Raw genomic sequence first — 12825 nt, forward strand, 5'->3', positions numbered from 1 at the left:
GTATCATATACTACTACTATAGATGCTGTATCATTTACTACTACTATAGATGCTGTATCATTTACTACTACTATAGATGCTATATCATATACTACTACTATAGATGCTATATCATATACTACTACTATAGATGCTATATCATATACTACTACTATAGATGCTATATCATATACTACTACTATAGATGCTATATCATTTACTACTACTATAGATGCTATATCATATACTACTACTATAGATGCTATATCATTTACTACTACTATAGATGCTGTATCATATACTACTACTATAGATGCTGTATCATATACTACTACTATAGATGCTATATCATTTACTACTACTATAGATGCTGTATCATATACTACTACTATAGATGCTGTATCATATACTACTACTATAGATGCTATATCATATACTACTACTATAGATGCTATATCATTTACTACTACTATAGATGCTATATCATATACTACTACTATAGATGCTATATCATATACTACTACTATAGATGCTATATCATATACTACTACTATAGATGCTATATCATATACTACTACTATAGATGCTATATCATATACTACTACTATAGATGCTATATCATATACTACTACTATAGATGCTATATCATATACTACTACTATAGATGCTATATTATACTATATATACAATTTTCGAAAGTAATACAATATAAAGGTAATACGGTGTCATTTGGGAAGCAGAAATTTTTATCCACAGTAATTGAGAAATAATTTGTGAAGGGAAATCGCAGTAATGTGAATAACAGTGAATCCTTCACCCTACAGTATTCCCAGTGACCCTACAGTATTCCCACTGACCCTACAGTAATCCCAGTGACCCTACAGTATTCCCAGTGACCCTACAGTATTCCCAGTGACCCTACAGTATTCCCAGTGACAATGCAGTATTCCCAGTGACCATGCAGTATTCCCAGTGACCCTACAGTATTCCCAGTGACCCTACAGTATTCCCAGTGACCCTACAGTATTCCCAGTGACCATGCAGTATTCCCAGTGACCCTACAGTATTCCCAGTGACCATGCAGTATTCCCAGTGACCCTACAGTATTCCCAGTGACCATGCAGTATTCCCAGTGACCCTACAGTATTCCCACTGACCCTACAGTAATCCCAGTGACCCTACAGTATTCCCAGTGACCCTACAGTATTCCCAGTGACCCTACAGTATTCCCAGTGACAATGCAGTATTCCCAGTGACCATGCAGTATTCCCAGTGACCCTACAGTATTCCCAGTGACCCTACAGTATTCCCAGTGACCCTACAGTATTCCCAGTGACCATGCAGTATTCCCAGTGACCCTACAGTATTCCCAGTGACCATGCAGTATTCCCAGTGACCCTACAGTATTCCCAGTGACCATGCAGTATTTCCAGTGACGATGCAGTATTCCCAGTGACCTTACAGTATTCCCAGTGACAGTGCAGTATTCCCAGTGACCCTACAGGATTCCCAGTGACCCTACAGTATTCCCAGTGATCCTACAGTATTCCCAGTGACCATGCAGTATTCCCAGTGACCCTACAGTATTCCCAGTGATCCTACAGTATTCCCAGTGACCATGCAGTATTCCCAGTGACCCTACAGTATTCCCAGTGATCCTACAGTACTCTCAGTGACCCTACAGTATTCCCAGTGATCCTACAGTATTCCCAGTGACCCTACAGTATTCCCAGTGACCCTACAGTATTCCCAGGGACCCTACAGTATTCCCAGTGACCCTACAGTATTCCCAGTGACCCTACAGTATTCCCAGTGACTCTACAGTACTCCCAGTGACTCTACAGTACTCCCAGTGACCATACAGTATTCCCAGTGATCCTACAGTATTCCCAGTGACTCTACAGTACTCCCAGTGACTCTACAGTACTCCCAGTGACCATACAGTATTCCCAGGGACCCTACAGTATTCCCAGTGACCCTACAGTATTTTTAGTGACCCTACAGTATTCCCAGTGACTCTACAGTACTCCCAGTGACTCTACAGTACTCCCAGTGACCATACAGTATTCCCAGTGACTCTACAGTACTCTCAGTGACCATACAGTATTCCCAGTGATCCTACAGTATTCCCAGTGACCCTACAGTATTCCCAGTGACTCTACAGTATTCCCAGTGACCCTACGGTTTTCCCAGTGACCATACAGTATTCCCAGTGACCATACAGTTTTCCCAGTGACCCTACAGTATTCCCAGTGACCCTACAGTATTCCCAGTGACCCTACGGTTTTCCCAGTGACCCTACGGTTTTCCCAGTGACCCTACGGTATTCCCAGTGACCATACAGTATTCCCAGTGACCATACAGTTTTCCCAGTGACCCTACAGTATTCCCAGTGACCCTACAGTATTCCCAGTGACCCTACGGTTTTCCCAGTGACCCTACGGTTTTCCCAGTGAACCTACGGTATTCCCAGTGACCCTACGGTATTGCCAGTGACCCTACGGTTTTCCCAGTGACCCTACGGTATTCCCAGTGTGAAACTGTTGAATGTAGAACTCTATTCTCTCCCGCTGAAGGCCCAGGGCAAGCTTCAAGAGCTACTGAAACACCACATCTACTCCCAGGCTGCGGTAAGCTCCTTTACCACATGTTACAAGAGCTTATGTTACAGGTGGGATCTGAACCCCGGTCTCCAGCATGGAAACCACTTTACAACATGTTACAGGTGGGATCTGATCCCCGGTCTCCAGCATGGAAAACACTTTACAACATGTTACAGGTGGGATCTGAACCCCGGTCTCCAGCATGGAAACCACTTTACAACATGTTACAGGTGGGATCTGAACCCCGGTCTCCAGCATGGAAACCACTTTACAACATGTTACAGGTGGGATCTGAACCCCGGTCTCCAGCATGGAAACCACTTTACAACATGTTACAGGTGGGATCTGATCCCCGGTCTCCAGCATGGAAACCACTTTACAACATGTTACAGGTGGGATCTGAACCCCGGTCTCCAGCATGGAAACCACTTTACAACATGTTACAGGTGGGATCTGAACTCCGGTCTCCAGCATGGAAACCACTTTACAACATGTTACAGGTGGGATCTGAACCCCGGTCTCCAGCATGGAAACCACTTTACATGTTACAGGTGGGATCTGAACCCCGGTCTCCAGCATGGAAACCACTTTACATGTTACAGGTGGGATCTGAACCCCGGTCTCCGACGTGAAAAAAACACTTTACAACATGTTACAGGTGGGATCTGAACCCTGGTTTCCGGTGTGGAAAAACAATTTACAACATGTTACAGGTGGGATCTGAACCCCGGTCTCCAGCATGGAAACCACTTTACAACATGTTACAGGTGGGATCTGAACCCCGGTCTCCAGCATGGAAAACACTTTACATGTTACAGGTGGGATCTGAACCCCGGTCTCCAGCATGGAAAACACTTTACATGTTACAGGTGGGATCTGAACCCCGGTCTCCAGCATGGAAACCACTTTACAACATGTTACAGGTGGGATCTGAACCCCGGTCTCCGACGTGGAAAACCAATTTAGAAAATTGTACAAAACGTATCATGTTGTTGATGAGGTCATCTTCCTGAATGCACCTTTTTAAAATGGGCTCCACTCAAACAGACACGTTTAAAACTCTAAATGCTTGTCGCCAAAACTTGTAAATGTTAAAATAATATCTGCAACTGCAACGTTAAAACATTAACACAGTGAGTGCTGGATTCCAGTTAAACTGCCATGTGACGCTCCTTGTCTATGGAACACAGCTATTAATTCCTGTCACGCTCCTTGCCTATGGAGCACAGCTATTCATTCCTGTTACGCTCCTTGCCTATGGAGCACAGCTATTCATTCCTGTTACGCTCCTTGTCTATGGAACACAGCTATTCATTCCTGTTACGCTCCTTGTCTATGGAACACAGCTATTCATTCCTGTTACGCTCCTTGTCTATGGAACACAGCTATTCATTCCTGTTACGCTCCTTGCCTATGGAGCACAGCTATTCATTCCTGTTACGCTCCTTGTCTATGGAACACAGCTATTCATTCCTGTTACGCTCCTTGTCTATGGAACACAGCTATTAATTCCTGTTACGCTCCTTGCCTATGGAACACAGCTATTCATTCCTGTTACGCTCCTTGCCTATGGAGCACAGCTATTCATTCCTGTTACGCTCCTTGCCTATGGAACACAGCTATTCATTCCTGTTACGCTCCTTGTCTATGGAACACAGCTATTAATTCCTGCTACGCTCCTTGCCTATGGAACACAGCTATTCATTCCTGTTACGCTCCTTGCCTATGGAGCACAGCTATTCATTCCTGTTACGCTCCTTGCCTATGGAGCACAGCTATTAATTCCTGTTACGCTCCTTGTCTATGGAACACAGCTATTCATTCCTGTTACGCTCCTTGCCTATGGAACACAGCTATTCATTCCTGTTACGCTCCTTGCCTATGGAGCACAGCTATTCATTCCTGTTACGCTCCTTGCCTATGGAGCACAGCTATTAATTCCTGTTACGCTCCTTGCCTATGGAGCACAGCTATTAATTCCTGTTACGCTCCTTGTCTATGGAACACAGCTATTCATTCCTGTTACGCTCCTTGCCTATGGAACACAGCTATTAATTCCTGTTACGCTCCTTGCCTATGGAACACAGCTATTCATTCCTGTTACGCTCCTTGTCTATGGAACACAGCTATTCATTCCTGTTACGCTCCTTGTCTATGGAACACAGCTATTCATTCCTGTTACGCTCCTTGCCTATGGAGCACAGCTATTCATTCCTGTTACGCTCCTTGTCTATGGAACACAGCTATTCATTCCTGTTACGCTCCTTGTCTATGGAACACAGCTATTAATTCCTGTTACGCTCCTTGCCTATGGAACACAGCTATTCATTCCTGTTACGCTCCTTGCCTATGGAGCACAGCTATTCATTCCTGTTACGCTCCTTGCCTATGGAACACAGCTATTCATTCCTGTTACGCTCCTTGTCTATGGAACACAGCTATTAATTCCTGCTACGCTCCTTGCCTATGGAACACAGCTATTCATTCCTGTTACGCTCCTTGCCTATGGAGCACAGCTATTCATTCCTGTTACGCTCCTTGCCTATGGAGCACAGCTATTAATTCCTGTTACGCTCCTTGTCTATGGAACACAGCTATTCATTCCTGTTACGCTCCTTGCCTATGGAACACAGCTATTCATTCCTGTTACGCTCCTTGCCTATGGAGCACAGCTATTCATTCCTGTTACGCTCCTTGCCTATGGAGCACAGCTATTAATTCCTGTTACGCTCCTTGCCTATGGAGCACAGCTATTAATTCCTGTTACGCTCCTTGTCTATGGAACACAGCTATTCATTCCTGTTACGCTCCTTGCCTATGGAACACAGCTATTAATTCCTGTTACGCTCCTTGCCTATGGAACACAGCTATTCATTCCTGTTACGCTCCTTGCCTATGGAGCACAGCTATTCATTCCTGTTACGCTCCTTGCCTATGGAGCACAGCTATTCATTCCTGTTACGCTCCTTGTCTATGGAGCACAGCTATTCATTCCTGTTACGCTCCTTGCCTATGGAACACAGCTATTCATTCCTGTTACGCTCCTTGCCTATGGAACACAGCTATTCATTCCTGTTACGCTCCTTGTCTATGGAACACAGCTATTAATTCCTGTTACGCTCCTTGCCTATGGAACACAGCTATTCATTCCTGTTACGCTCCTTGCCTATGGAGCACAGCTATTCATTCCTGTTACGCTCCTTGGCTATGGAGCACAGCTATTCATTCCTGTTACGCTCCTTGCCTATGGAGCACAGCTATTCATTCCTGTTACGCTCCTTGTCTATGGAGCACAGCTATTCATTCCTGTTACGCTCCTTGCCTATGGAGCACAGCTATTAATTCCTGTTACGCTCCTTGTCTATGGAGCACAGCTATTCATTCCTGTTACGCTCCTTGCCTATGGAGCACAGCTATTCATTCCTGTTACGCTCCTTGCCTATGGAGCACAGCTATTCATTCCTGTTACGCTCCTTGCCTATGGAGCACAGCTATTCATTCCTGTTACGCTCCTTGCCTATGGAGCACAGCTATTAATTCCTGTTACGCTCCTTGCCTATGGAACACAGCTATTCATTCCTGTTACGCTCCTTGCCTATGGAACACAGCTATTCATTCCTGTTACGCTCCTTGTCTATGGAACACAGCTATTAATTCCTGTTACGCTCCTTGCCTATGGAACACAGCTATTCATTCCTGTTACGCTCCTTGCCTATGGAGCACAGCTATTCATTCCTGTTACGCTCCTTGCCTATGGAGCACAGCTATTCATTCCTGTTACGCTCCTTGTCTATGGAACACAGCTATTCATTCCTGTTACGCTCCTTGTCTATGGAACACAGCTATTAATTCCTGTTACGCTCCTTGCCTATGGAACACAGCTATTCATTCCTGTTACGCTCCTTGCCTATGGAGCACAGCTATTCATTCCTGTTACGCTCCTTGCCTATGGAACACGGCTATTCATTCCTGGTACGCTCCTTGTCTATGGAACACAGCTATTAATTCCTGTTACGCTCCTTGCCTATGGAGCACAGCTATTCATTCCTGTTACGCTCCTTGCCTATGGAACACGGCTATTCATTCCTGGTACGCTCCTTGTCTATGGAACACAGCTATTAATTCCTGTTACGCTCCTTGTCTATGGAACACAGCTATTCATTCCTGTTACGCTCCTTGCCTATGGAACACAGCTATTAATTCCTGTTACGCTCCTTGCCTATGGAACACAGCTATTCATTCCTGTTACGCTCCTTGCCTATGGAGCACAGCTATTCATTCCTGTTACGCTCCTGGCCTATGGAGCACAGCTATTCATTCCTGTTACGCTCCTTGTCTATGGAACACAGCTATTCATTCCTGTTACGCTCCTTGCCTATGGAGCACAGCTATTCATTCCTGTTACGCTCCTTGTCTATGGAACACAGCTATTCATTCCTGTTACGCTCCTTGTCTATGGAACACAGCTATTAATTCCTGTTACGCTCCTTGCCTATGGAACACAGCTATTCATTCCTGTTACGCTCCTTGCCTATGGAGCACAGCTATTCATTCCTGTTACGCTCCTTGCCTATGGAGCACAGCTATTCATTCCTGTTACGCTCCTTGTCTATGGAGCACAGCTATTCATTCCTGTTACGCTCCTTGCCTATGGAACACAGCTATTCATTCCTGTTACGCTCCTTGCCTATGGAACACAGCTATTCATTCCTGTTACGCTCCTTGTCTATGGAACACAGCTATTAATTCCTGTTACGCTCCTTGCCTATGGAACACAGCTATTCATTCCTGTTACGCTCCTTGCCTATGGAGCACAGCTATTCATTCCTGTTACGCTCCTTGGCTATGGAGCACAGCTATTCATTCCTGTTACGCTCCTTGCCTATGGAGCACAGCTATTCATTCCTGTTACGCTCCTTGTCTATGGAGCACAGCTATTCATTCCTGTTACGCTCCTTGCCTATGGAGCACAGCTATTAATTCCTGTTACGCTCCTTGTCTATGGAGCACAGCTATTCATTCCTGTTACGCTCCTTGCCTATGGAGCACAGCTATTCATTCCTGTTACGCTCCTTGCCTATGGAGCACAGCTATTCATTCCTGTTACGCTCCTTGCCTATGGAGCACAGCTATTCTTTCCTGTTACGCTCCTTGCCTATGGAGCACAGCTATTCATTCCTGTTACGCTCCTTGCCTATGGAACACAGCTATTCATTCCTGTTACGCTCCTTGCCTATGGAACACAGCTATTCATTCCTGTTACGCTCCTTGTCTATGGAACACAGCTATTCATTCCTGTTACGCTCCTTTGCTTATGGAGCACAGCTATTCATTCCTGTTACGCTCCTTGCCTATGGAGCACAGCTATTCATTCCTGTTACGCTCCTTGTCTATGGAACACAGCTATTCATTCCTGTTACGCTCCTTGTCTATGGAACACAGCTATTCATTCCTGTTACGCTCCTTGTCTATGGAACACAGCTATTCATTCCTGTTACGCTCCTTGCCTATGGAGCACAGCTATTCATTCCTGTTACGCTCCTTGTCTATGGAACACAGCTATTCATTCCTGTTACGCTCCTTGTCTATGGAACACAGCTATTAATTCCTGTTACGCTCCTTGCCTATGGAACACAGCTATTCATTCCTGTTACGCTCCTTGCCTATGGAGCACAGCTATTCATTCCTGTTACGCTCCTTGCCTATGGAGCACAGCTATTCATTCCTGTTACGCTCCTTGTCTATGGAACACAGCTATTCATTCCTGTTACGCTCCTTGTCTATGGAACACAGCTATTAATTCCTGTTACGCTCCTTGCCTATGGAACACAGCTATTCATTCCTGTTACGCTCCTTGCCTATGGAGCACAGCTATTCATTCCTGTTACGCTCCTTGCCTATGGAACACGGCTATTCATTCCTGGTACGCTCCTTGTCTATGGAACACAGCTATTAATTCCTGTTACGCTCCTTGCCTATGGAGCACAGCTATTCATTCCTGTTACGCTCCTTGCCTATGGAACACGGCTATTCATTCCTGGTACGCTCCTTGTCTATGGAACACAGCTATTAATTCCTGTTACGCTCCTTGTCTATGGAACACAGCTATTCATTCCTGTTACGCTCCTTGCCTATGGAACACAGCTATTAATTCCTGTTACGCTCCTTGCCTATGGAACACAGCTATTCATTCCTGTTACGCTCCTTGCCTATGGAGCACAGCTATTCATTCCTGTTACGCTCCTTGCCTATGGAGCACAGCTATTCATTCCTGTTACGCTCCTTGTCTATGGAGCACAGCTATTCATTCCTGTTACGCTCCTTGCCTATGGAGCACAGCTATTCATTCCTGTTACGCTCCTTGTCTATGGAACACAGCTATTAATTCCTGTTACGCTCCTTGCCTATGGAACACAGCTATTCATTCCTGTTACGCTCCTTGCCTATGGAGCACAGCTATTCATTCCTGTTACGCTCCTTGTCTATGGAGCACAGCTATTCATTCCTGTTACGCTCCTTGCCTATGGAGCACAGCTATTAATTCCTGTTACGCTCCTTGTCTATGGAGCACAGCTATTCATTCCTGTTACGCTCCTTGCCTATGGAGCACAGCTATTCATTCCTGTTACGCTCCTTGCCTATGGAGCACAGCTATTCATTCCTGTTACGCTCCTTGCCTATGGAACACAGCTATTCATTCCTGTTACGCTCCTTGCCTATGGAACACAGCTATTAATTCCTGTTACGCTCCTTGTCTATGGAACACAGCTATTCATTCCTGTTACGCTCCTTGGCTATGGAACACAGCTATTAATTCCTGTTACGCTCCTTGGCTATGGAACACAGCTATTCATTCCTGTTACGCTCCTTGCCTATGGAGCACAGCTATTCATTCCTGTTACGCTCCTTGGCTATGGAACACAGCTATTCATTCCTGTTACGCTCCTTGCCTATGGAACACAGCTATTCATTCTTGATTCTATCTCTGTAGTTGACCGTGGACCAGCTGGCAAGCATGAGTGTGATTCAGACAATGGCCAATCAGATCCTACTAGTCAACATCACCAACGATGTAAGTTCTGTTATTTCAAGACGATCTGCTTCCCAAGTGACAACCTATTCCTTATAGGGCCCTGGTCAACAGTAGGGTACTACACCCTATTCTCTATAGGCCCTGGTCAACAGTAGTACTACACCCTATTCTCTATAGGACCCTGGACAACAGTAGTACTACACCCTATTCTCTATAGGGCCCTGGTCAACAGTAGTACTACACCCTATTCTCTATAGGGCCTGGTCAACAGTAGTACTGCACCCTATTCAACAGTAGTACTACACCCTATTCTCTATAGGGCCCTGGTCAACAGTAGTACTGCACCCTATTCTCTATAGGGCCTGGTCAACAGTAGTACTACACCCTATTCTCTATAGGACCCTGGACAACAGTAGTACTACACCCTATTCTCTATAGGGCCCTGGTCAACAGTAGTACTACACCCTATTCTCTATAGGGCCCTGGTCAACAGTAGTACTACACCCTATTCTCTATAGGGCCCTGGTCAACAGTAGTACTACACCCTATTCTCTATAGGCCCTGGTCAACAGTAGTACTACACCCTATCCTCTATAGGGCCCTGGTCAACAGTAGTACTACACCCTATTCTCTATAGGGCCCTGGTCAACAGTAGTACTACACCCTATCCTCTATAGGGCCCTGGTCAACAGTAGTACTACACCCTATTCTCTATAGGGCCCTGGTCAACAGTAGTACTACACCCTATTCTCTATAGGGCCCTGGTCAACAGTAGTACTACACCCTATTCTCTATAGGGCCCTGGTCAACAGTAGTACTACACCCTATTCTCTATAGGGCCCTGGTCAACAGTAGTACTACACCCTATTCTCTATAGGGCCCTGGTCAACAGTAGTACTACACCCTATTCTCTATAGGGCCCTGGTCAACAGTAGTACTACACCCTATTCTCTATAGGCCCTGGTCAACAGTAGTACTACACCCTATTCTCTATAGGCCCTGGTCTACAGTAGGGTACTACACCCTATTCTCTATAGGCCCTGGTCAACAGTAGTACTACACCCTATTCTCTATAGGGCCCTGGTCAACAGTAGTACTACACCCTATTCTCTATAGGCCCTGGTCAACAGTAGGGTACTACACCCTATTCTCTATAGGCCCTGGTCAACAGTAGGGTACTACACCCTATTCTCTATAGGCCCTGGTCAACAGTAGGGTACTACACCCTCTTCTCTATAGGCCCTGGTCAACAGTAGGGTACTACACCCTATTCCCTATAGGGCCCTGGTCAACAGTAGGGTACTACACCCTATTCTCTATAGGCCCTGGTCAACAGTAGGGTACTACACCCTATTCTCTATAGGCCCTGGTCAACAGTAGGGTACTACACCCTATTCTCTATAGGCCCTGGTCAACAGTAGGGTACTACACCCTATTCTCTATAGGCCCTGGTCAACAGTAGGGTACTACACCCTATTCTCTATAGGGCCCTGGTCAACAGTAGGGTACTACACCCTATTCTCTATAGGCCCTGGTCAACAGTAGTACTACACCCTATTCCCTATAGGGCCCTGGTCAACAGTAGTACTACACCCTATTCTCTATAGGGCCCTGGTCAACAGTAGTACTACACCCTATTCTCTATAGGGCCCTGGTCAACAGTAGTACTACACCCTATTCTCTATAGGGCCCTGGTCAACAGTAGGGTACTACACCCTATTCTCTATAGGCCCTGGTCAACAGTAGTACTACACCCTATTCTCTATAGGGCCCTGGTCTACAGTAGGGTACTACACCCTATTCTCTATAGGCCCTGGTCAACAGTAGTACTACACCCTATTCTCTATAGGCCCTGGTCAACAGTAGGGTACTACACCCTATTCTCTATAGGGCCCTGGTCAACAGTAGTACTACACCCTATTCTCTATAGGGCCCTGGTCAACAGTAGGGTACTACACCCTATTCTCTATAGGCCCTGGTCAACAGTAGGGTACTACACCCTATTCTCTATAGGGCCCTGGTCAACAGTAGTACTACACCCTATTCTCTATAGGCCCTGGTCAACAGTAGGGTACTACACCCTATTCTCTATAGGGCCCTGGTCAACAGTAGGGTACTACACCCTATTCTCTATAGGACCCTGGTCAACAGTAGTACTACACCCTATTCTCTATAGGCCCTGGTCAACAGTAGGGTACTACACCCTATTCTCTATAGGGCCCTGCTCAACAGTAGGGTACTACACCCTATTCTCTATAGGGCCCTGGTCAACAGTAGGGTACTACACCCTATTCTCTATAGGCCCTGGTCAACAGTAGTACTACACCCTATTCTCTATAGGCCCTGGTCAACAGTAGGGTACTACACCCTATTCTCTATAGGGCCCTGCTCAACAGTAGTACTACACCCTATTCTCTATAGGCCCTGGTCAACAGTAGGGTACTACACCCTATTCCCTATAGGCCCTGGTCAACAGTAGTACTACACCCTATTCTCTATAGGCCCTGGTCAACAGTAGGGTACTACACCCTATTCTCTATAGGACCCTGGTCAACAGTAGTACTACACCCTATTCTCTATAGGCCCTGGTCAACAGTAGGGTACTACACCCTATTCTCTATAGGCCCTGGTCAACAGTAGTACTACACCCTATTCTCTATAGGCCCTGGTCAACAGTAGGGTACTACACCCTATTCTCTATAGGCCCTGGTCAACAGTAGGGTACTACACCCTATTCTCTATAGGACCTGGTCAACAGTAGTACTACACCCTATTCTCTATAGGGCCCTGGTCAACAGTAGGGTACTACACCCTATTCTCTATAGGCCCTGGTCAACAGTAGGGTACTACACCTTATTCTCTATAGGACCTGGTCAACAGTAGGGTACTACACCCTATTCTCTATAGGCCCTGGTCAACAGTAGTACTACACCCTATTCTCTATAGGCCCTGGTCAACAGTAGTACTACACCCTATTCTCTATAGGCCCTGGTCAACAGTAGGGTACGACACCCTATTCCTTATAGGACCTGGTCAACAGTAGTACTACACCCTATTCTCTATAGGCCCTGGTCAACAGTAGGGTACTACACCCTATTCTCTATAGGCCCTGGTCTACAGTAGGGTACTACACCCTATTCTCTATAGGCCCTGGTCAACAGTAGGGTACTACACCCTATTCTCTATAGGCCCTGGTCAACAGTAGTACTA

General features: G+C 45.9%; 1 protein-coding gene across 1 annotated transcript in view; it reads left to right on the forward strand.

The window, feature by feature from the left end:
- Positions 1–12825, forward strand: part of stab1 (stabilin 1) — a 336738-nt gene that overhangs the window by 152820 nt on the left and 171093 nt on the right. Inside the window, exons 15-16 of the mRNA XM_071364529.1 lie at positions 2556–2609; positions 9574–9654. Coding sequence (XP_071220630.1) covers positions 2556–2609; positions 9574–9654 — 135 coding nt within the window. The remainder of the gene's footprint in view (positions 1–2555; positions 2610–9573; positions 9655–12825) is intronic.

The sequence above is a fragment of the Salvelinus alpinus genome, chromosome 2 (assembly GCF_045679555.1).
Source record: "Salvelinus alpinus chromosome 2, SLU_Salpinus.1, whole genome shotgun sequence".
In the NCBI taxonomy this organism is placed as follows: Eukaryota; Metazoa; Chordata; class Actinopteri; order Salmoniformes; family Salmonidae; genus Salvelinus; species Salvelinus alpinus.